General features: G+C 39.4%; 4 protein-coding genes across 4 annotated transcripts in view; 2 read left to right on the top strand and 2 right to left on the bottom strand.

The window, feature by feature from the left end:
• LOC128523741 (zinc finger protein 239-like) overlaps window positions 1–24,545 on the bottom strand; it is a 366,823-nt gene that overhangs the window by 56,947 nt on the left and 285,331 nt on the right. The window lies entirely within an intron of this gene.
• LOC128523508 (gastrula zinc finger protein XlCGF26.1-like) overlaps window positions 1–24,545 on the top strand; it is a 179,410-nt gene that overhangs the window by 125,267 nt on the left and 29,598 nt on the right. The window lies entirely within an intron of this gene.
• Window positions 196–22,775, top strand: LOC128524098 (zinc finger protein 883-like). The gene is made up of 4 exons (XM_053496429.1): window positions 196–350; window positions 807–887; window positions 5,351–6,553; window positions 20,940–22,775. The coding sequence occupies exons 3-4, from the start codon at window positions 5,368–5,370 to the stop codon at window positions 21,572–21,574; spliced, it is 1,821 nt and encodes a 606-aa protein (XP_053352404.1). The 5' UTR covers window positions 196–350; window positions 807–887; window positions 5,351–5,367; the 3' UTR covers window positions 21,575–22,775.
• Window positions 14,389–17,323, bottom strand: LOC128523780 (zinc finger protein 501-like). Its single transcript, XM_053495911.1, has 2 exons — window positions 17,178–17,323; window positions 14,389–16,037 (listed from the first exon to the last, which is right to left on the bottom strand). The coding sequence occupies exon 2, from the start codon at window positions 16,000–16,002 to the stop codon at window positions 14,917–14,919; it is 1,086 nt and encodes a 361-aa protein (XP_053351886.1). The 5' UTR covers window positions 16,003–16,037; window positions 17,178–17,323; the 3' UTR covers window positions 14,389–14,916.

Below are 24,545 nucleotides of genomic sequence, written 5' to 3'. Positions count from 1 at the left end.
TTATAACTTGTATTTAAGGTAAATAGGTTGAACCGTTTGAGAACCTGATAGCAACTCGCTGGAATTTTTGTCATGTTTTGAAGGCTTCTGCATTTGTCTCAAAACATGAAATAGATCATCAACCTGGTTTGTCTACCAATCCAGAAGGTGGCAGTAAGACATCTCAGTACATGACAAAGAAGAAGAAGAGCTGAAGATGTTGTGCCACTTGGACTGCCTAGTTATCCAGCCGAACTAAAACCTTCTCTACATGTAGCTGTTTCTATCCACAGTTGTAGAGGCTCTTCAAATCTGATCGAGTTTAATTAAAATTAACAGCATTTGGAGAGGTTAGACTCACTGATCCTGAGGTAAGGTAAAGTCAAACTGGCTTAAAAAACAAATACTGCCTTGAGCTACATTGATCTCTGTTTTATATTCAGCTGTGTGTAGTGCTGATAAACTGGTCTTTAAATAAATCAATCAAGAATCAACTGCTAACAAATCCATTTTATAATTTACTTTAGTTAATTTTAATTTGCTAATTGTTAAAAACTGGACCTTGAAAATAACTTTGACATAATTAATCAGAAGGAAAAAAAAAAAAAAAAAAAACTCCAGTTTAGCTGTGGTTGGAATTATATATGAATACAAATTTATGGAACTATAAATTCAGTTTTATAATCTATTAATCTGGTGGGCTAAAGCAAAGATGTTTCCATTCCAAGTCCAATAACCTTCTACTGTACTTCATTATGCAGTCATCATTCAAATAAAAAAAAAATGTAACAATTTTATTGGTTTTCTTTTTCCTTTTTTTGTTCCAGAGACAATACCATTGAGCATTGTTAAACAGGAGAAACTGTGTGTATATAGGACATATAAACTGCCTGGATTTAACTATGCAGGTAAGATCTCTCCATTGGATGATTACTGCAGTGATTTACTGTATATGGTTCAGCTGCAACAAGTTACTTATCCCTAAGTGATGCAGTGAGGAGCTTCTCATTTTGTAAACAACCATGTCAGAAGATGTATCCTGTGGTCAAGGTAAAATGTTACTCTCTCTTAGAAGAATCAAATCATTGTTCTGCATCTAGCAAAGAAAACAACTAAGGAGATTGTTAAAACTGCTTAAATTGAGTTAAGAAATGTAAAAATGCATTATTAAAACCTGGAAGGATAGTGGTTATCTTCAAGAAATAAATGTGGTCTGAAGGGGAATTATTATAATGAGAGTTTACTTAAACTTTGCATTAAATCAAATTGTATAAAAAAGTAGTACTCATGGCTGTGTTTAATAATTAAAATAAGAGCACAATGCAAACTCAGTGGATTTGAACTAATCAGCTAGCCCTTAGTCTAAACCAGGTAAGCCTTCAAATTCAAATTTTATTCATCACATACACAGTTATACACAGTATGATATCAAGTGAAATGCTTATATGTCTGCTGTTAACCACAATATTACAAAAAATAAGAGAATTGAATTTACATAATATACAGCAATAATAATAAGAATAAAAATAAAATATTAGAATAAGATAGAAAATAAAGAAGTTAAAGAATATATAATAAAAATAAAAATATAGTAAAATGAAATATAAAAGAATATACATATAAAAATGAAATATAATGCTAAACATATCAGGAAGGCCAATCGAAATGAAAAAGGCTTCAGTTTGCTGGGGAGCATAACGGCCTCGGAGCGATGGGAAAAGGTCATGTGACTTTATGAGTCCAGAATAAGCCAGAGTAATGGGCGCATCAGAATAAGAAGGGAATCAAGTGATGCACCCATCTTGCATAGTGGTCACTGTACAAGCCTCTGGACACAGTGTTATGATCTGGGGTTACTTCAGTTGCTCAGGTCTAGTCTCAGCAATGTTCTGTGGCATTAAAATCAAGTCAGCTGATGACCTGAATTACCAGGTTATTACATCTATGAAATCTTTCTTCCTGGATTGTACAGACATATTCCAGGACACAGAGTGTGAAAGAGTGGTTCTGGGGGCATGAAGAACCATTTTGACACATGAACTGGACACCACAGTAATTAAAGCTAAAGGGGATTGAATGAAATCTTAGCGTGTGCATTGTTTTGTTTAAGCTCAGTCAGTGTATTACTTTTGTTAATAACTAGAAATATAACACATTACATTTTTTTACATTGTAATGCATTAATAGTAAAACATTTTCATTGGAGGGTCAGCTAGCTGTTCTCAGAGCAGGAACTTTACTGTACAAATGTTACCTAGCAGTTAACAGAACATTTACCATAAAGCTGGTCGCTTGGTCAAAACTTCCCTAACATTCTTTAGGCCACTTCCAGTCATCAGGTGCATCAGGTGTTGGAACGAGCATGCCAGGTCAACAAAACATGATATAAATTTCTTTTTTAGGGACAATGTGGAAGGGAACTTCAGGTGATTTTTTTGAAGAAGTGACATTTTGAGGCATCAGATTCAGAGAAAGCTTTGCAGTATGTAGCTTGGAGAAAACATCATAAAGGCCCTTGATATTAAGCTAGATGCGTGGACAATGATGTATTTTATGTAAACAATGAAGATTCAGCACAATAATGCACAATAATCTCTTTAACACCCAGAAGCATTGCCCTCTGTATAAATATGGTGTTGAATGATTGCCCATGCCAAGTCATTGGTAGATTGGTTCTGGAAAGGAAGTTTCAATTGTTTTTGAATTTGTGCCAGTTATGAATCTTTATCCAAATACACTAGTAATTGCATTGGACAAGGGTCTTATTGGTATAACATTTTCAATACTTCTTGGGTGTTTGTAGATTTGCCAAAGTCTGAAAATTTTAGCCATGTGAGAGGTTTATTGATACAAATGGGGGGCCCAGACTCTCGGGGTATCAGAGGGATCATAAAATTATTGATGTTAGAAACAGGATATTGTAAGAAAGCTTGACCTACAGAAATGCTACACCATCTTAGTTTATCCAGTTATTTTTTTCACTTTTCATAAATAAATAAATAAATAATAATACAGTGCTTGTTTGTACCATATCCTTTAGATCCAAAGAAAAAAAAACATGGAAAATTTTACTAACTAATCCACTAGGATGGAAAGGGTGAAGGTGAGTGGTTGGTTCCTTCCCAATTGTTGATATGTGTCCAGTTAGCACTGTTAGTGATCAGGAATTCAAGAAACTGGTAAGGACTTTTCAGAGGTCGGAATTAGAAAAAATGGTAATGACCTTTTTAGCGGTGGGGAAGGTGGTCCTCCCAGGTACTACTGTGGATGACCACGCATTCAGGCAGGGTGCAGCGTGAGACCAGTAATAACATTGTACGAAGTCCATTAAGTGCTGAAAGGTGGCTGGAGCATTGTGTAGACCAAAGAGGAGGACGTTATGTTGCCAGTGCCCCATCCAATGCTGAAGGCAGTTTTCCTCTTATCTTTAGCTGTAAGGGCCACCTGCAAGTACCCCATGTCAGATCCAGTGTGGAGATGAACTGCATTTTCACCAGCTGCCTGATTAGGTAAGGCAATGGATATGTGTTGAACTCAGAAATTTGGTTAATGTGCATATGAAGTTGTTGCAAAGCCTGATTGAACCATTGTTCTTTGGCACCATGATGACAGGGCTGGAGCAGGGACTAGTGGATTTATCTATGATGCCATCTCAAAGAATTTTGGCCACGATAGCTTCAATGGCAAGGCAGCAGGGCCCCAGGGCTTAGCATGGTCGTTGAAAGATGATCATGCAAGGAGGTTTAATCTTATGATTCACTAGATCCATGGGTAGTGGGTGGCATAGTCTACCATGACCAGGATGTACACATTGGTCATGGCTGACTTCTGATGCAAGCCAACTAGGTCCATTCCAATGCGCCTGAACTATGCACAATAAACAGAGGAATCGTTGGGGCTGGGGGGCTGGTTTAATGGGTGAAGTTCTCTGGCATTTGGGACATGAATAAGCCATCCTTGATTTTCTTTATTGTGTTCTTCACTCTGAAATGACTTCCAAGAGAACTCTGAGATTGATTAATAGCACTTCCTGTGTCAATGATGGGGAGAAGATGGGTGCCAGGGTGTTCTCCCCACCACGTGGCTGCTGGCCCAAAGCCCTCGGATGGACATAGGTATGCCAGGTCTAGTGCATGCAGTGGAGCTTACCTGGGTGCTGATTGTGCTTTATTTGTAACCTTGTTAGTCAGAAGCACTAGCTTTATGCCTGTTGTTACAGATATAAATGTGTGCAAACCAGATGGCATGGCATGTCACTCCAAAATGTTGTGATAGCCAAGCTGGTTAAGTGTGCTTTAAACTTTTTACTAAGTCTTTACAGTAGAACCCAGACATGCAGGAACCGTCTGTGGCCCCTCGACATCAAACAAGGATACAATCAGTTAGAATTGTAGACCTATCAGACCACAGGGCAGCTTTCCACTGATCTTTGGTGTTTCTTAACCAAAAAAAGCCTTTTCTGTTTTGTTGTTCTTCCAAAGCAAGGGATTCTTTGCTCTAATTTAGCCATGAAGGTCTGACTTATGCAGTTTTCTCTAAACATTGGAAAAAACATATTCTAGATTGTTTTTTTTTGTGTGTGTTCTTTTACAGATTGGATGTTTTTTCAGTATTAATGTATAATATATACAGTATACACACACACACACACACACACACACATATATATAGATATATATACATATATATATACTGAACAAAAATATAAACGCAACACTTTTGTTTTTGCTCCCATTTTTTATGAGATGAACTCAAAGATCTGAAACATTTTCTACATACACAAAATAACCATATCTTTCAAATATTGTTCACAAATCTTTTTTAATACTCAGCAAAAAAAGAAACGTCCTCTGACTTTCAACTGTTTTTATTTTCAGTAAACTTAATGTGTAAATATTTGTATGAACACTAAAAAAAGTCAACACCATAAGGCACGTGGTCTTCCACTGAGAGGATGATCAGCTGTCCTTCCTGTCTCCCTGTAGCGCCGTCTTAGGCGTTTCACGGTGCGGACATGGCGATTTATCGCCCTAGCCACATCAGCGGTCCTCATGCCTCCCTGCAGCATGCCTAATGATCTAACTATATAAGAGTGGTATCTTTGTCACTTAGGCACAATCTGCATCCAACAGACACATTCCACAAAGTAAGAAAAATGCTAAAAAGTAAGATAATGTGAGAAGCAGAAGCAAAAATGCATACTGTAAAAAAAAAACAAATGGGTTACATGCATCACTTTTAGCAACTATTAAAAAAATGGGTATTGATGCATCTGGGAAAGTAAAACATGGTAGAACAACAACAAATATTCAATAGTTCAATTTGTGGTATTTTGACATGATGCTAAATTTTATTTTCTCTCCTTAACCAGAGATAAAGAAGAACAAAATGACTATGACTAGTCAAGAAGAAACTCAGACAGACCTTCACCACTGCTTAAAGCGTGAAAAGAGTTTTATTCAAGAGAAGGATCTCACAGCACACCAGCGCATCCACAGACAAGACAAACCACATCAGTGCTCACAGTGTGGAAAGAGTTTCGATTACAGATGTCTTCTCAAGCGACATCAGCGCGTTCACACAGGAGAGAAGCCGTTTCAGTGCTCACAGTGCGGGAAACATTTTACTCAGCAGAGCTCTCTCCACCAACACAAGTGTATTCACATGGGAGAGAAACCCTATCAGTGCTCACAGTGTGGAAAGGGTTTCACTTACAGATGTCTTCTTCAGCGACACCAGCGCATTCACACAGAAGAGAAAGTGTATCACTGCTCACAGTGTGGCAAGAGTTTTGCTGAGCAGAGTAGATTCTATCAGCACCACCGAATTCATACAGGACAGAAACCATTTATCTGCTCACAGTGTGGGAAAGGATTTACTCGTCAGTTTAGTCTCAAAATACATCAGCGCATCCATACTGGAGAGAAGCCGTATCAGTGCTCACAGTGTGGAAAGAGTTTTGCTAACTTGAGTAATTTCCAGCTACACCAGCGCATACACACGGGAGAGAAGCCATATCACTGCTCACAGTGTGGAAAAGGTTTCAGTCAAAAAAGTGATCTTCAGCATCATGAGCGCATTCACACTGGGGAGAAGCCTTATGTCTGCTCAAAGTGTGGAAAAGGGTTTCCTCGTCAGTTTAACCTTCAGCGCCACCAGCGCATCCATACAGGAGAGAAGCCGTATCAGTGCTCACAGTGTGGAAAGTGTTTCGCTGACATGAGTCATTTCCAACAACACCAACGGACTCACAAAGGAGAGACGCCGTATCAGTGCTCACAGTGTGGAAGAGGTTTTAAGCTAGAGAGTTCTCTCCAACAACATCAGCGCATTCACACTGGAGACAAACCGTATCACTGTTCACAGTGTGGGAAGAGTTTTAATTACAAGGGTTCTCTCCAGCAACATCAGCGTATTCACACTGGAGAGAAACCGTATTACTGCTCTGAGTGTGGCAAGAGTTTTAGTAAAGTGAGCAGTTTCCAACAGCACCAGCGCATTCACACAGGCGAGAAGCCGTATCCCTGCTCCGTGTGTGGAAAGAGTTTTAATCAACGGGGCCATTTACAAAAACATCTGCGCACACATACAGAAGGGAAGGCTTCTTTGCTGATTTGAGTGTAACACTGCTCAGAATGTGGAAAGAATTTGTCATCTATCAGCATTACAATATTTATTTACAGACATTATTTAACAAATAAATCAACCTCATTTTTAAGAGTTTACAAAAAGATCTCTAATAAAATGAAAAAAAAATGTATCCTGTTGTGCACAACTTAATCCTCACACCTGAAATGGGCCTGCATCTAATTTAATCAACAGAACATAATGTCTACATTCTTTTATATTCAAATTGGTCATAATCATGCATGGATTATAAGATATTAATAAACATTATGAGATAACAGAAAAAAACATGTTACTTTAAACATTGCCTTGGTCTTCTAGTCATTTACATTAAAACTCCGAGATGACTTCTTTTGGCCTGGTTTGGTGTGTCACATGATTATACTTGGGCCAAACAGTGTTGTTGACTTGCCAACCTTATTTAAACTCTAAGCCAATGTCTAATCAATGCCCAGTGTTTTCAGATAATTAAGACTTCAATTTGCTTAGCATTTGTTTAGTTTATTTTACAAATAACTTTGCTATTACTTTGTCAAAACAGATATCAGATGATATCTAAATTTTCTTGTATTAAAACATTTGTCTTTCAGATTCTTTCAGCCCATCACCCATAATTTTGGAACACACATAAGTGTTTTTTTAAATAATTTTTTTATTATTGATAACAAATAATAACTAGAATAATTAAAAAGAAATAAAACCAACAAAAAGCAATGGGAACTAATAATATTATGAGCTATACCTGTAATAATACTCACCTGTAACTATATTATATTAATACTAAATAATTTCACAATTTTAAATACAGAATGTATTATAAAGTATTAATTATTCCCCTTCTTCTTTTTTTTCTTGTTAAAAATTCAAAAGTTATGTCTTTAAAAGATAAATGAAACCCACAAAGCTTTAACTGTGCATGCAAATCTAAATCCTTGGTTGCTTTGGGGCTACAGTCTGAGATGCACTATGTGAAACACATGGTGAGGACATTGATTGACAGTTTGACCACCTATAAGACTGTCCACTGCTTTCCAAATAATAAACCCAAGGTCAGTAGTGAACTAAAGACCCTTGTTAATCAGAAGAAGAACATGACTCAAGACTGAAGGCAAGGAGAAGCTGAGAACTGCAATTTCAGATTTGCAAGTTGATTTGATTTCAAATTAGTTAGAGTAAATCATGCAGTGCTGTATTGTCGGTCCTCATTTTTTGTTAACAGTCTGTTCTGTCCTAGACTCTACAGTACGGCAAAAAAATTAATCTGATTGCTGTGCAGACGTGTGTTAGGAGGCTGGAGCTCAATATAACAGAAGATGAAGTCCAGTTTGGCATCAGGGTAAGTCAGACAGGTGCGCTGGGAGCACAGGAACAGCATGTGTAGCTCCAAACCATCACAAAGCAGAATCCAGCTATAGGTGGTAATTCTCTGGATGCGGCCTCTGTCTACTGGAGCTGACACAATTTCCAGATGCCTTGAGATGGGTAAAAAAAAAGAAACGTGGAAAATAAATAGCATAGCTGCCATTCTGTACATTATCACCACTAGATAAGAGTGTGCTTTTGAATGTACTGGAGTACGAGGTTATGGGATGAACAGGTAGCCAGTGCAGTGATGATAATATTGGGGTCATATTTTCTTGATCTAGTGAGAACCCTGGCGGCTGCATTTTGGACTAACTGTAGCTTGTTTATTGAGGATTCAGGACAACCACTTAGTAATGCATTACAATAGTTCAGTCTGGAGGTCATGAATGCATGAACTAGCTTTTCTGCATCAGTTACAAATAAAATAATCCCAAGCTTCCCAAAATTCTAGGGTGGAAAGGGGCTGGTTATGTAATATTGGAAATATGATTTTCAAGGGACAAGGTGAATATTACGGGCAGATCTTTTATTGTTGAGCTAGTAGTAATAGTACATCCTTCCAAATGCAAGCTGATTTATGAGAGCTTTTGTGTACTGGTTTTTGGAGCAATAAGTAATATTTCTGTCTTATCTTAATTTAGTAATAGAAAATTATCTGTCATCCAATCTTTAATCTGTATTTCTATCTAGGACACATTTAGTTAATTTAAACAACTTGGATATTTCATCTGAAGATGAGATATATTTTTGATGAGATGTATAAATTTGTATCATCAGCATAACAATGGAAACCAATCCCATGTATTCTAAAGTTACCTACATGGGAAAGCATGTGTAGTGAGAACAGCAGGGGTTCTAAAACTGACCATTGTGGGGCCATGTATTGCACTGGCATTACACTGGACAGTTCTATATTTAGGCGGCATGGTGGTGAAGTGGTTGGCACTGTCGCCTTGCACCTCCAGGGTCCGGGTTCGATTCCCGTCTCTGTGTGCATGGAGTTTGCATGTTCTCCCTGTGCTCGGTGGGTTTTCTCCGGGTACTCCGGTTTTCTCCCACATTCCAAAGACATGTAGGTAAGGTTAATTGACATTCCCAAAATGCCTGTAGTGTGTGAATGGGTGTGTGTATGTTTAATTAGTAATTTAGTTTAATTATTTGGCAAACGCTTTTATCCAGAGCGACTTACATTTTTATCTCATTACACATCTGAGCAGTTGAGGGTTAAGGGCGGCGCTCAAGGGCCCAACAGTGGCAACTTGGTGGTTGTGGGGTTTGAACCTGGGATCTTCCGAGCCGTAGTCCAATGCCTTAACCACTGAGCTATCCCTGGTTAAGGCAAACACATTGTTGATTTAACCGTGGTGATAGGGTTATACAGTTCCCCCTGTCCTATACCTGTAAAGCATTGTAGCTCTACATGTAAAGCTTTAGACTGGATTTTCTCCACTTTCGCTCAAGGTTACAGGTGCTCTCTTCAGGGTGTGAGTATGACTATTGAACCATAGTGCAGGTGTTTTTTCTCTGACCTTTTTTAATGGGACTCTGTACCTCGCTTACTCACTCATCTTCTATACCGCTTTATCCTGTATTTTGGGTCGTGGAGACCTGGAGTCTATCCCAGGAGGCTTAGGGCACGAGGCAGGGTACACCCTGGACAGGGTGCCAATCCATCTCAGGGCACACACATACATACACACACTTGTACTCTCATTCACACATTATGGGCAATTTGGGAATACCAATTAGCCTAACCTGCATATCTTTGGACTGCGGGAGGAAATAGGAGTACCCGGAGGAAACGCACCAAGCACAGGTAGAAAATGCAAACTCCATGCACACAGAGACAGGAATCAAGCCTGGCAGGGAATTCAACCTGGACCCAGGAGGTGCAAGGCGACAGTATCTATGGACCAAAAATGCAAATGAAAATACAGGTACCTTCCCCGACTCCCTAAGCCAAACACAGTGAAGAAATTCTCTCTTCTCAAAATAAATGGCAGCCACACCCCTACTTTAGTGATTGCACAAACATATACAGTGTTGTTATTTACAATGGGATTATCTACAGCTATATACACCAACAGTCAAACAAGCATACCAATAGACAAAGCAATAATCTCAGTCAGTGGGAGACAAAAGTCAACACCAGAATACACAGTACAAGATCAAAATGTCACAATCACCACCCCGTGTCTCTGTCCAGTTCATGAATGGTCGCTGATTGATGTCATCACTCTCAGGGCAGAAGTGATTGTGTGGAAAGGAAGGTATATTCCGGTATATCCAACATAATGAAAAGCTATTAAAATTAATGATATATTGTTAAGCAAAAAAATAATAAAACATGTATCAAACTGAAATAAAAAAACGGTTGTAGTTAGTAGCAATAACAGACTGCATCATAGCACACTTTGTCCTCTGCTCTGCCTTTGTCCTCTTCACCTTCCTCACCACCAGGGTTTTTTTTACACACCACCATTCAGTGTTGTCTGGCTACACTCTCCCCTACCAACATTTTGCAGTCACTGATCTCTTTCAGATTACAATTTCGACACAAGATGTAGTTGACCTGAGTGCTTCTGCCTCCACTTTTATAGGTTACTCAATGTTCCTGCCTCTTCTGGAAGAAAGTATTTACTACTGCCATTTACATCCTCTTTGCAAAGTCTACCACCATCTGTCCTTCTACATTCCTGTCCTGAAGACCAAACCTGCCCATCACATTTTCATCACCTCTGTTCCCTTCCCCAACATGTCTGCACCAATCACCACTCTTTCACCTCTGGGGATGCTCTGCATCACTTCATCTAACTCACTCCAGAATTTCCCCTTCTCTTTTAACTCACATCCTACCTGTGGGGCATAACCACTAACAACATTGAACATTATCCCTTCAATTTCCAGCTTCAGACTCATCACCCTATCTGATATTCTCTTCAGCTCTAGAAGATTTCTTTCAAATTCCTCCTTCAGAATAACTTCTACTCCATTTCTTTTCCTATCCACACCATGGTAAAACAATTTGAACCCTGATCCCAAGCTTCTGGCCTTGCTACCTTTCCACCTGGTCTCCTGGACACACAGTATATCCACCTTCCTTCTCTGCATCATATCAACCAACTCTCTTCCCTTCCCTGTAATGCTCCCAACATTCAAAGTCCCTACTATCACTCCTAAACTCTTGCCTTTTTCTCTTCTCTCTCTGCTTTCGAACACGCCTTCCTCCTCTCCTACTTCGACCAACAGTAGCCCAATTTCCACCGGCACCCTGTAGGTCAACAGCACCAGTGGCGGTCGTTGTTAACCCGGGCCACGACCGATCCATTATGGGACACTGGTTCGCACCCATCCACCCATACAGAGCGTATACTATATACATAGCCTATACATATATATGTACATATACAGTATATACTCGTGTGTGTCTGTATATTTATAGTGGCGTGGGCGGGGCGGCGGCTGACGACCAGCATGCCTTGCGGGGATGTCGGTGTGTTCACCATGATGGGGAAAGGTGTTTGGGTTAGTGGCTTCGGCCCTGTTGTGTGTGTTGGGGTGTGTGACGTGTGAAATGTGCTCCAGTTCAGGCTGATGCTGAATTGGATGTAGGCTCCTGAGTGAAGGTGCTGCTCATGCCATACCTGCTGTGTGCTAAATAAAGTACTCCCGGCCATTGCATTGGGCAGCAAATAAGCTCACTCGTCTCTCCAGCATTCTTTCCGGCGTAAAAACGCTACATTGGTGTCAGAAGTGGGATGGATAATAACGGGTTCGAGCGCATAACGGAGGACCTTCTGAAAAGCGGAGCGACTACTCGCGCCAACCAACGCGGAGCGGGAAGAAGAAAATCCCGGCGCTGGATCTCGGGGCGGAGGCTGGCGCTGCGCAAGCGCCGGAGCAAGATACAGCTCCGTGCGCCGTTAGCCGGCAAAGCGACCTGCCGCTGCGCGAGGCCGAGCGCGCTGAGCCCATATCGGCGGTACATCGCGGCGGAAGAGCCGAGCGACCGTCCGCAGATAAGTGGCGCTCCGTTCGTGAACCTAGCCGGGGACAGGGCTACCCGTCGCGGCTAGGCAACGAGCAACTCTCCGACGTTTCGCGGCGAGGCCAAGGCATGGGACAGCGTACACCAGCAGCCGCTAGACTAGCGCCGGGAGGACGCGTGGTAAGCCGCGCTCGGCTTTACATCGACTGTGTGCTGGATGGCGTCTTACTGCGGGCGCTCGTGGACACCGGCTCCACTGTTTCGCACAGTCGATGCCAGGGGCGAGATTTGCCAGGGGCGAGATTTTGCTGCTGGCGAGCAGGTGTGGGTGTGTTCCTCCGGAAGGAGGAGGAGGGGGCTCTCGGCCGGGCGTGTGTCTCACTGGGTGGGCCCAGTACGGTAATAGCTCGGCTCTCCGATGTCATCTACCGGGTGCGGTTGGCAGGGCGGGCACGAGTTTTGCTCCACCGGGACCGTCTTGCGCCTCACCAGCCGCACGCCGGGGAAACATCGAACTCTGTGGAGGCCGGACCGCCTCAGGACTATGTTCGCGTTCATCCCTCACCTGCCAAAGGACGCCGGCGTTCCCACCGCCAGCGCCGACCGCCTCCACGCCTCCAAAACAAAGTTCGTCATGGTGACCAGGGACGGTCACAGCTCGGGTGGGGGCAGTGTGTATATATATATATATATATATATATATATAGAGAGAGAGAGAGAGAGAGAGAGACCCGAAAGAAAAAAAAGTTTTCTTATTTACATTTTTTAAATATAACATAAGAAATCCTGAGGCTCTATTCCATGAATGGAAGATGCCAAAGGACATTTCTTGTTGTCCAGCCATTTTGTTATAGCAATCTATGAGGGTTCCTGACTATCATGCGCCTCTTTCCTGTTCGTTGTCACTGGACATTTAAGATTTACAGATCTAAAAATGCCAGGAGAGAGTTTTCCTTTAAGCGATCCAGCGCTTTAAAAGAGGTAAAATACTGGTATAGGTATAGATGGATTCCTTCTGGTAGTGACCCTAACATGCACACAACAGCATTTCTTCCAATCCCCATCTGCTTGTCTTGAAATGTGTTTTGACTCCTGTAGACTTCAAAATTAAACACCAAACCACTGGGACTGGCAACCACAAAGGCCCTGCGACCTGTGAAATTTCTCAGGCTCACATTGGCGCACAGGACACTGGCCTGTAAAAGGAATGATTTGCTCATCTTTGCCAGCTTTGAGGGATCTTGATCAATTGAGGCAGCCTTGTTGACAGTTGGTGTCTGTTGAAAAGAGACCTGACCTTCCAAAGAGCATCCTCGTTTTTCTGGTCATCCAGGATGGCAAGGTCATTTGATGGACTGGCGAAGTTAAAAAAATCTGTCCCTGGTTATCACATTGGCAGTAACGGACACCAATGTCTTTCCTGCCAATACATATGAAGCTTAGTGTATTTGAGGGCAAGGGTTAAAAATGGGAAAAAATGGGTTGCAAAATAAGCAGATCCGCACATAAGTGTACCATCCCCAGACAGACAGCTTGGTGGAAATGTTTTAACCAAACACTCAAGCAGATGTTCCGGTAAATTGTGAATGAAAGCGGCTGTAACTAGGACCAAATGACCACATATGTCCTGTTTGTAGTTCGCATAGTTCGAAATGCCCCACACGTCCACCAGCTTCCTGCCCTTTGAGCTGCGCCTATGACTGGCCGGCATAACCGCACAAATTCAAGCTGGGTGACCGTGTACTGCTGCTCCTGCAGCCGGCAAAGCAAAAATGCACTGAGCACTATCATGTTAATTTGCTTAAATGGTGGATAGAACCAATACTCATTTCTTAGCTCTTGCCTCTCTCTCTTCTACAGAGCAAAACCAAAATCTCATTCATCTGGAAGAGTATCTGATGCCCATTAAGAACAAGGAGCTGAGTAAACTTAGGAATCAGTTTATAAATGTGTTCTTTACTGAACCAGGGCTGAATCACCTTGTGTGCCATGATCTTAAAACACAGCCTAGTGCAGTTATTCGCCAGGCCCGCTGTCATACTATTAATGCTAAGGTGGACAGCATATAGAAGCATGACATCATTGAGGAGACGACTAGCCCCTGTTCCAGCCCCATCGTCACAGTGCCCAAGTCTGATAGGGTCGACCAGGCTATGTAATGATTTGCCGCCTGCGTACCTGCTTCCACGTGTAAATGTTTGGGAAATTTGAAAACAATTTATATCCACACTCGCAATGGACTATTGGCATACCAGACAAACTGGGCCTAAATGTGAATGTAAATAATAAAAATGTAAAATTGATATAGCCTTATTATATTTAGTTCAATGTTCAAAAAGCTTGATGAAAATAAAAGTCAGTAAAACAGATTACTTAAAATCAACAACTTATCTTAAATGTGTTTATTTAAGTGTTTAAACTACATTCGCATTGCACAATTAAATTTGACACATTATTATTTTACAGTAGAGTCTATAAAGTGCCCATAACAGAATTTTAAATAATAACACCCCCATCTAAGACAATTATAGTGTTTACATTTGTCCTGTGAAAACTAAATGTAGCACAGTGAGGATGTTATTATAAACAATGGTAATGAAATTTCCAATAAATCTCTGTTGTGAAGGTCCTTAATCCAAAAACTGAAAATCAAGGCCAGCAGTTTGTACTAGGCTTGTGCTACAGGATATTTTTCCTACATGATATTCAGTGATATTAACTGCCAAGTACACAGTCAGGTCCATAAATAATCATGTGTTTCATTGTTGTGCCTCTACATCACCACAGTGGATTTAAAAATGAACAAGATATGACAAAAGTGTTGCTTTTAGCTTTAATTTAAGGCCTTATAAAGCATTGCATTAATAGTTTAATAATTAGTCCCTCCCTTTCCACAAGCTCAGAAGTAAATGGACAGCAGACTGTAAGTAGAGCGATGGCCCATTTTTTATAATGAATTAAGAAGAAAAAGAATTCAAAGGTGATTCACTGGGTCTCTGTTGTTTGCTTCTCTTTATGTGAACAGATTGGTGTCTTTTAAGACTACCTGATTGAGTAAAACATTTTCCACACTCTGAGCAGCGATATGGCTTTTGTCCAGTGTGAATACGCTGGTGTTCTTTGAGAGCGCTAGTATGAGTAAAACTCTTTCCACACTCCAAGCACTGATACTGTCTTTCTCCTGTGTGAAATGCTTGGTGTCTTTTAAGATGACTTGATCGGGTAAAACATTTTCCACACTCTAAGCAGCGATATGGCTTTTGTCCAGTGTGAATACGCTGGTGTTCTTCGAGAGCACTTGTGCGAGTAAAACACTTTCCACACTCTAAGCAGTGATATGGTCTTTCTCCTGTGTGAATACATTGATGTACCTTGAGAGCACTTATCTGGGTAAAATTCTTGCCGCACTCTGAGCAGTAATACGGCTTCTGTCCAATGTGAATGTGCTGGTGACTCTGGAGAGAACTCTTGTGATTAAAACTCTTCCCACACTGTGAACACTGATATGGTTTGTCTCCAGTGTGAATGCGCTGATGGTGTTGGAGAAAACGTTCTAGCTTAAAACCTCTTCCACACTGTGAGCACTGATACGGCGTCTCTTCTGTGTGAATTCTTTGGTGTACTTTTAAATGACTCATGTTTGCAAAACTCTTTCCACACTGTGAGCACTGATACGGCTTCTCTCCTGTATGGATGCGCTGGTGTGTTTTGAGATTACATTGCTGAGTAAATCCTTTCCCACACTGTGAGCAGATAAATGGTTTCTTATCTGCATGAATTGGGAGATGTTGATATAAACTACTTAGATAGGTAAAATTTCTCCCACACTCCGAGCACTGATACGGCTTCTCTCCTGTATGAACGCGATGATGTTGCTGTAGATAATATTTATAAGTGAAACTCTTTCCACACTGTGAGCACTGATGTGGTTTGTCTTGTCTGTGGATGAGCTGGTGTGCTGTGAGATCCTTCTCTTGACTAAAACTCTTTCCACACTTTAAGCAGTGGTGAAGGTCTGTCTGCGTTTCTTCTTGACTAGTCATAGTACACAGAAAACGTCTTTGGTTCTTCTTTATCTCTGGTTAAGAAAAAAAAGAAGACTTCAGCATCATTTAAAATAAGAAACATTGTTTAATACCACAACATGGGAATATTTTCCCCCTTTTAGTTCTTTAATAACTAATTCCCATCCACACCCCCACATCAAGGCAACCACCAACCAGGGAGGGTGAATGCTATAGCACACGTTTACTCCGAGCCACGTGAAGTCACAAACTGCATCTTTTTGAACTGCTCGCTTACGCTTTGTTAGGGGCGGCGCAACACACGCAGAGGACAATGCTATCCATCTAAGAGAGCTCGCCCAATCAGCTCTCTCTAGGCCTCTGGCTGCAGGTGGCAACAGCTTTATGAGGGATTTAAATTTGTGACTCAAGATCAAAATGATCTATTTAATGGGTACTACTGTATTATCATGTATTATTGTTCGTCGCTGTGAGTGAAACTCACTTTGTTTCTACATGAGAATATACATTTTTGCCTCTGCTTCTCAACAGAGCATTGTTCTTCATAGATATATTTAATGGTAGTTTTGCTGGTTACAAGTTACGCCTTTGTGACACACCTGTGGCTGGGAAGTCAGATTTCCACATTGCTGTGGTATAAAAGGAATAAAACAGGGTGGAAAGTGCTGTATGGGACGATAGTCCCCTATGGTCCCAATAGATTAAATAATTAAAATAACGATTAGCATACTTTAACATACTTTTTTATCTATTAGAGAATCGTGATCTCAATCCCATGGAGAAATGTCATGACTCAGATTTTTGCAAGAATCATACACCCCTACTATTTAATCAGTAAAGTCATATTTTAAGATTTTTAACACAAATGTGAAATAGAGTTTGACATGAATACAATATTGTTACAGTTTGTTGTCCTTTTAATTAATAATTATTTTGTGATGATAAATCAAATAAAACTCTTAATATTAAATATATTTGTGCATTGTTTGTTTAAAACCGTTTTACATTGTTACATCATGCATCTTCATATTGCTACTTGTTTAAGTTACATTGTAAACAGTACACATTAATGAGTCAGTTTTGTCAGAACTAAAATTGCTGTAACTTCATGTAAAGATGTCAAAATGCACAAATTTGGTGCCATTTTAAAGGTATTTTCAATGGGATCAAAAAATGAAATGAGCTTAACTTACCCAGGATCAGTGAGTTTATCCTCTCCAAAAGCTGTTATTATTTTTACTTGATCAGATTTAAGGGTCTCTGTAAAACTGCAGGCAGAAACAGCGACATGTAGAGATGGTTTTAGATGGGCTGGATAACTAGGCAGTCCAAATGGAAAAACAGCTTTAGCTCTTCTTCACCTCCTCTGATGATCTTCTTCTTGGCGGTTGACAATCATGTTATAGGTGCATTATTACCACCTACTGGATTGGAGTGTGCTTTTGGTTTAATGCAGGGCCATCAGAAGCTCTTGTCTCTGTTCGTTGCATTATATCACTTACCTATTCTATAAAAGTATTGGTTTAGTCTAGTGATATTATGCATACCTTATACATATACATTGGGACTGTCAGTTTGAAATTGAATGCATGCAGGTCTATTCTAATTCATGCAGGGTCGCCTTTGTTGGGTGTGTCTTATTATGGCCTTGTACATTCATCCAGTAGACAAGCATTAACTTTAGCCTTCTGTTTCTCAGTGGCATTTCTCTTACTTTAACCATCATACCTGTTACTGGTTAGGTTTTAAAAGCTCCAAAGCAGGTTCAGAATGCTTGAGCTTGCGCAACATCCAGCTGTTTCAGACCTGACTCTCCTGCTGACATATAGACTATACAGCCATAAACGAAAGTTGCTTTCATAAGGGCACTTATTTCTTTATGAAATAAAAGAAATTTAGCATATAAATAGGGGTCATGGTATAGATAGTATAAAACAACTTTTCGTTTGCCCATTATTTATTGCACATTGCATTTTATTTTCTATGTAGCAAGTATTTTTCCATCTAATCCAAAGCACTCTATTGTCTGCACACATGAATTTTCCTACTGTTCTTCCAACTGCCTTAAAGATTATTTATCATTATCATTATATTAAAGAGCAGAGGGCTGCAGGCACTGCCCTATGGTGTTCCATTTTCAATGTTTTACTGTTTGTGTTTGAGTGTTCTGCACCGACCATGACCACGATCATTAGCCTTTTATACCTAGTTTGTTTATTTTAATAAGAGCCTGTCTATCCATAAAATGTCATGTGCTCCAATGCTTTTTTTCGCTCCAATGTACTCAAGCTTATCCCTCAGAAGTGCAGATTGGATGGTGTTAAAACCACTAGAAAACTCAATAAACATGACCCTCACTGTGCTCCTAGTCTTTTCTTGGTGTAAAGGAGAAAGATGACAGCATCTTCCATTTCAATGCCAGGCTTATAGGAAAACTGAAGTGGATTTGTTGAAGGCCTCACTAGAGGTCGGAGATCAGTAAGTGTCTTCATTAAATGTCTTCATCAGTTGTGAGATCAGTGCTAAAATGCTTTTGAACTGATCAAATTTGTTAAAGAATATGCTCAAATCAATCACCTACTTCTAGTCATCCTTAACTTGGGAGCTGGGCTCCTCGTGACCAGTGATGGTTTTGAGCTCCTTCCACACACTGCCGACATTGTTGTGCTGCAGCTGATCCTCTTTTCTTCCCTGATTTTCTTTCTCATTTCTCTCTGTACAGTTTTCAGCTCCTCTTTGTTTGCTGATTTGAAATCCCTTTTCTTCTCTTTAAGGCAGAGTCTTTATACCAGGGTTAATCTATGACTACGTGGTGGGAAAACACTGCACAGTCCTGTAGGCCATTTGGGAACACATTAGCCTAATTTGCATGTCTTTAGACTGTGGTAGGAAACCAGAGTACCCGGTGGAAACCCACCGAGCATGGGGAGAACATGCAAACTCCATGCAGACAGAGGCGGGGATCAAACCTGGCCAGGAAACAAACCCAGAAGGTGCAAGGTGACAGTGCTAACCACTACACTACCATGCCACCTTGCTGTAAATCTGTCTACTTTAAAATCTTTGTTAAAAACCTGTTTTATTTTTCTCATAGGCTTTCAACTCATATATATGTTAAGTTTTTGTTTCCAGAATAGAATCTATGTGTGAATGGTACTTTTTCAATCTTTTGTTTTGCTTTGTTGTTTCAATTAGTACATTTCTATTGTAAAGCATTTGTTAACAACTTATAAAAATATAAAAGGTGCAGTATAAATATACATTTTATTGAATTTTGAGGTAGAATTTGGAGATATAGAGATGCTCTTGCTGAGGAATCACACAGCTCTGTTATTTAATCCATGTTTTAGGTTTACTGAACAGAATACAGCACAGTGTGAGTAGAACATTACTGAACATCACTGGTCATCACCCAGACCAATAGGGGGCGATAAAACATCTACCTACCAGAGAGAGGAGAAGAAGAGCTGAAGTTGTTGTGCTGTTTGGACTGCCTAATTATCCAGCTAAGCTAAAACCATCTCTATATGTAGCTGTTTCTACCTGCAGTTTCACAGAGAATACTGATCGAGTTAAATTAATAAGAGCATTTGGAGTGGAATAACTTTCTGATCGTGAGGTAAGTTAAAGTCTAAACAGTCACTAACAGTACTGATCTGGCACATCATAGCTGGGAGCATGAGAAAAATAAACCAGTAGATGAGCACCACAAGTGAAAACTAAAAGTTTATACCACAAGAATCATATAAATGAAACATCCTAACAGATGAGAACTAAATACTTTTTAAATATCCTCTAAGATCATGTTTGGTATCCAAGAATATTAGGGTTTAATATTAATAAATTTGCACTTGTAAATGTAAATAATTTAACAATGATGAAGGCAAAAAAATGCATTATATATGCATTTATTATGCAATATTTCTTATTCTCCTTATAGTAAAAGGAAAAAGTATGTAATGTTCTATATAACATATAAAGATAGTGTCATTAAAAGAGGAAATAATGAAATGGAATAAAATATGCTAAGGGTTTTGGCTTTTTTTTTTTTTGAGAACTAAATACTAAGTAAACAAGAAAACGGGACTTTAATGTTAATAGAAAAACACACTTTGAAGTAAAACAATGTCTGACCAAAAAAAATGCACAGTTGTTTCAGGAGCAGAATAACAGAAAGGACCTACAATATGATCTTATAACCATTAGGGGTGTTAAACTGGAAAGTGTCCACTGGGTGTCCTAAAACGAAGACATTTTAATTCCTTGTCGCATTTTTTTTTTACCTTGTGCAATTCTAGAAAGACGGAATGGGACGTAGAAGGACATCAGAAAACAAACTAAAGATTTACTGTTAACAAAGTAGTTTTTGATTTATCAGTACAAATCAATTATTTTTACAATGACAATTTATTGTGTTGTAGGCTGAAATCAAAACATAATGCACTTACGCCAATTTCATATTAATGAAGTCATTATAATGTACAGTGACATGACAGACCGAGCTAGGCCAGAAACATAATTTTGGGTGTTCAGTATGTTAAGTATGTTAGAGTATGCTAATCATTACTTTCATTATTTGATCTATTAGGGCCAAGACCTCCCCATAGTGGATTATTGTCCTTCAACAGCACTTTCCAGTCCCTCTTACCACAGAAATTTGGAAATCTGACTCTCCAGTCACAGGTGTGTCACTAAGGTGTAATTTGTAACCAGCAGTCTTCTTTAATAACAGAAACAACCAAAATGACACATTAAATAATTACTTTCTTTTGCTAATGGGCTGCGTTTGTATTTTTAATAATACTAATTCTAGTTTTTTTTCCTCAACCAGAAATAAAGAAGAACAAAAGACATAATATTTGTACTAATGACAAGTCAAGAAGCAATGCAGACAGACCTTCACCACTGCTTAGAGTGTGGAAAGAGTTTTAGACATGTGAAGGATCTCACAGTACACCAGCTCATCCACAGACAAGACAAACAACATCAGTGCTCACAGTGTGGAAAGAGTTTTATTTTTAAATGTTTTCTCCGACGACATCAGCGTGTTCATACGGGAGAGAAGCCGTATCAGTGCTCACAGTGTGGAAAGAGTTTTACTCAGCACAATACTCTCCAACTCCACCAGCGCATTCACACGGGAGTGAAGCCGTATCAGTGCTCTGATTGTGGGAAGAGTTTTAGGCAAGTGAGCTGTTTCCAGAAGCACCAGCGCATTCACACTGGAGAGAAGCCGTATTACTGCTCAGAGTGCGGCAAGAGTTTTAAGCAGGTGGGCCATTTCCAAAAACATGTGCGCATGCATACTGGAGAGAAGCCGCATAGCTGCTCACACTGTGGAAAGAGTTTCAATGAAAAAAGTACTCTCAAGGTACATCAGCGCATTCACACAGGAGAAAAGCCATATGACTGCTCAGAGTGCGGGAAGAGTTTTACTGATCCATCAGCATTACAGTCTCACCAGCGGACACACACCGGAGAGAAGCCGTATCACTGCTCAGAGTGTGGGAAGAGCTTTACCAAATCAAGTAATCTTAAAAGACACCAAGCTGTTCACATGAAGAAAAGTAGTCAGAATCAATCTCTTTAATTTGTCCAGAAATAACAACAACAACAAAATAATTGCCATCACCCCACTCATCAGTTTTCTGTACAATTATTTTTGAGCCTTTGAAAATGACTTGTAAAACTTTGATGCAATATTTTTAATAGTTGTTAAATGAAATCGAAAAAAAAACTTCTGTCACATCTTGTTTGGTTTTAAATCCACTGTTATGGGATAGCGGCACAAAATTGTCAATTGTGTCGCTGCCCGAATACGTATGGACCTTACTGTATATACTTGGCTGTAAATCACTGGAGATCATGTACAGATTGAGAAAAAATTATTCAGTTATGTATATTGAATCTTTTCTGTGGAAATACATGTATCGCCACACTGATGTTGCCATTCCTGTATAGTCCTACGGGTGACACTCTCTACAATGCAATACAGCAACCACTGTTGTAGGAGTAAAGCACTTGCATCTAGAATTAGGATATTTATGAAATGATAATACTGAATCACTATACAAATAGAATTGGCACCTGGATATCATGATAATATCGTATCGTCTGGTCCCAGGTGATCCATTCCTAATATCATATAGGGATAATATCCTGTTGCACAAGCCTAGTACTAACTATAACCTTGATTTCTAGTTGTTTTGATACAATTTGTCATTTTCATCAACACCAATGAATTTACACAGGAAAGACGCTGTATCAGTGCTCGCAGTGTTGCTTCTCTCTAGCAACACCAGCGAATTCACACTGGAGAGAAGCCGTATTACTGCTCTGAATGTGGTAAGAGTTTTAATCAGAAAGGTATGCATCAGCACATTCACACAGGACAAAGACTGTATCAATGCTCAGAGTGTGGGAAGAGTTTTATTTATCCATCAGCGTTCAAGTCTCACCAGCGGACACACACCGGAGAAAGGCCTTACAGTTGCTCCAAATGTAAAAAGAGCTTTACCAAATTAACTTGACGTCAAATATCTAAAACAGGCCACTCATCTGTCTGCTGTACAGTTACTTTTGAACCTGTGAACTTGGAGGGAGTTTGTAATACTTTAATGTAATTATCAAACTGTTAATGCAATATTTTTAACAATTTTTAACACTAAAAGTCTTCACCTTAGTTGCATCTTGTTCACTTTTAAATCCAGGATGGTTTTGTAGCGGTACAACAAGCAAAATGTGCACATGCTCGAATACTTATGGCCATGTCTGTTTATACTTGTCAGTCAATATCAAAAATATACTTGTCAAAAATCTCTTAGTAGACATCTGCAGATATGCTTCATTAATTTAACATTAATTATAACAATAATATAAGAAATTTTGTGAAATCATAATGTTGTGATATGTCACCAACTGTGAAATATGTCCAATTCATTTGTGCAATGAAACACACTGAAGAAAAGTTGTTGATTTTTTTTTTATTTCCGTCTAAATCTCCCAAAATTACACACAAAAGGACTACAGTAAGTATAATATATATACGTTATATATTCTATGTACATTTCATTTCTATAGTAATTTCTACCTTTGAAGAATGTTCTACAGCAGCCTTACAGCAAAAAAAATCTGGTTTTAAAGCTATAATATACCAGACAGATGACTAATTAATAAAAAAATCTTTGAAAGTAATCCAGCCTCTTCCTGGAAACAGGCCATAATTATTAGCACTTCCTGCAGTAAATCATTGGTGTAGACTCAAGGCTCATATACAGAAAGAGTTTTTTCTTTTTGTGTGCGTGTTGCTCAGACCATCGTAACCTGAAATCAGGCAGCATGTCTAATTTGGACACTTCATAAAGGTTCCTGGGATCAAGGAGAGCCATGTCAGCACAGAACCAACACTGGTTCATTCCTCATTAAGGCCTCCAAATACATTCTCTAGGTTTTCCTGAGAAATATTCAGTATCCTATCTGTGTGTCTGTCTGTAACAAACTGTCTTTGCAAAAGATCCAAATAATATCCTTGGCTCAATACCTTGTTTTTCAAATAATGTGCAGCAAACTATCAGGTGGCATTAATGCCTTCATGAACTGCTGGTTCACTCACTTTTTATCTTAAAAGTAGGCCAGATTATTGCTATGATTATTTTTTTACATTTTACTCCATCCTCCACAAGCAAAATGCTCTCATCCTCTCTCCAGTTTTACTTTTATTTTAAAATCATTTTGATCAGATTATGACAGTCCCACACAGCTCTATTATAGGGGCTTTAAACAGTTATGATTGGAGCAGTCTGATTAGGATAGCGCCATGCAGCGAGTCACACATCTATAATTTTTGTAAAACAGTGATGTCACACGCTTTCCTGGCACATTCATACTCCTGACAGAAAAAGAAAAGGGTGGAAAGCTTCCTTAAGTACTTTTATGTCTTACTCTAAGATAGGAATATTTTCAGTCCTAAATGAACATTTAGTGGGATTCTTAAGAGTGATTCTGAGATGTTCTTTTTTGGAAAGCTCTCAGTCTATGATTGTCAATAGAAAATATCTTCACCTGATGTAAAATTTGTTATACGGACAAACCACCCCAGATAGCACACACACGTCTATGCGACGTCATCTTTTTCATCTGGCAGATGTCGCTGAGACGTCCGTGCCCGATGTTAGAATGACGCTTAGCCTACGTATTTAAGACGCAAATGAATTAAAACGACCCTGATCCGCTCTTTAGACGATGTTAATCAGATGTTCATACATCTGCCAAAGGTCTGATTCATGTCGGATAGACGTCGTTTTATTAAAACACCCGCCCCTCTCATTATTTTAATTAAATACCTTGGGTTAATTATAATTAAATATGATCAACAAAACTCTGTGAAGGAAGGAAGCATAAGACAAACGGGATAAAAAGGAGATTTTTATTTTAGATTTAATAAAAACACTGTTTTACACCAGCAGCAACTTACAAATGAGGTCCCAATTTGAAAAGATGTACAAAACATAAAACACCACAAATAAGTATTAATCATAGAAAAACAATTAAACACCAACAGA

The sequence above is a fragment of the Clarias gariepinus genome, chromosome 1 (genome assembly GCF_024256425.1).
Source record: "Clarias gariepinus isolate MV-2021 ecotype Netherlands chromosome 1, CGAR_prim_01v2, whole genome shotgun sequence".
Taxonomy (NCBI): domain Eukaryota; kingdom Metazoa; phylum Chordata; class Actinopteri; order Siluriformes; family Clariidae; genus Clarias; species Clarias gariepinus.
Note: the sequence above shows the minus strand (reverse complement) of the source record. Positions and strands in the feature narration are given on the sequence as shown.

Excerpts from the sequence above, each read along its gene's own strand:
- LOC128524098 (XM_053496429.1), top strand. The coding sequence starts at position 5,368 with ATGACTATGACTAGTCAAGAAGAAACTCAGACAGACCTTCACCACTGC. Across the intron at positions 6,554-20,939 it reads ACGGGGCCATTTACAAAAAC|ACCAGCTCATCCACAGACAA; the intron begins ATCTGCGCACAC and ends ATCTCACAGTAC.
- LOC128523780 (XM_053495911.1), bottom strand. The coding sequence starts at position 16,002 with ATGACTAGTCAAGAAGAAACGCAGACAGACCTTCACCACTGCTTAAAG.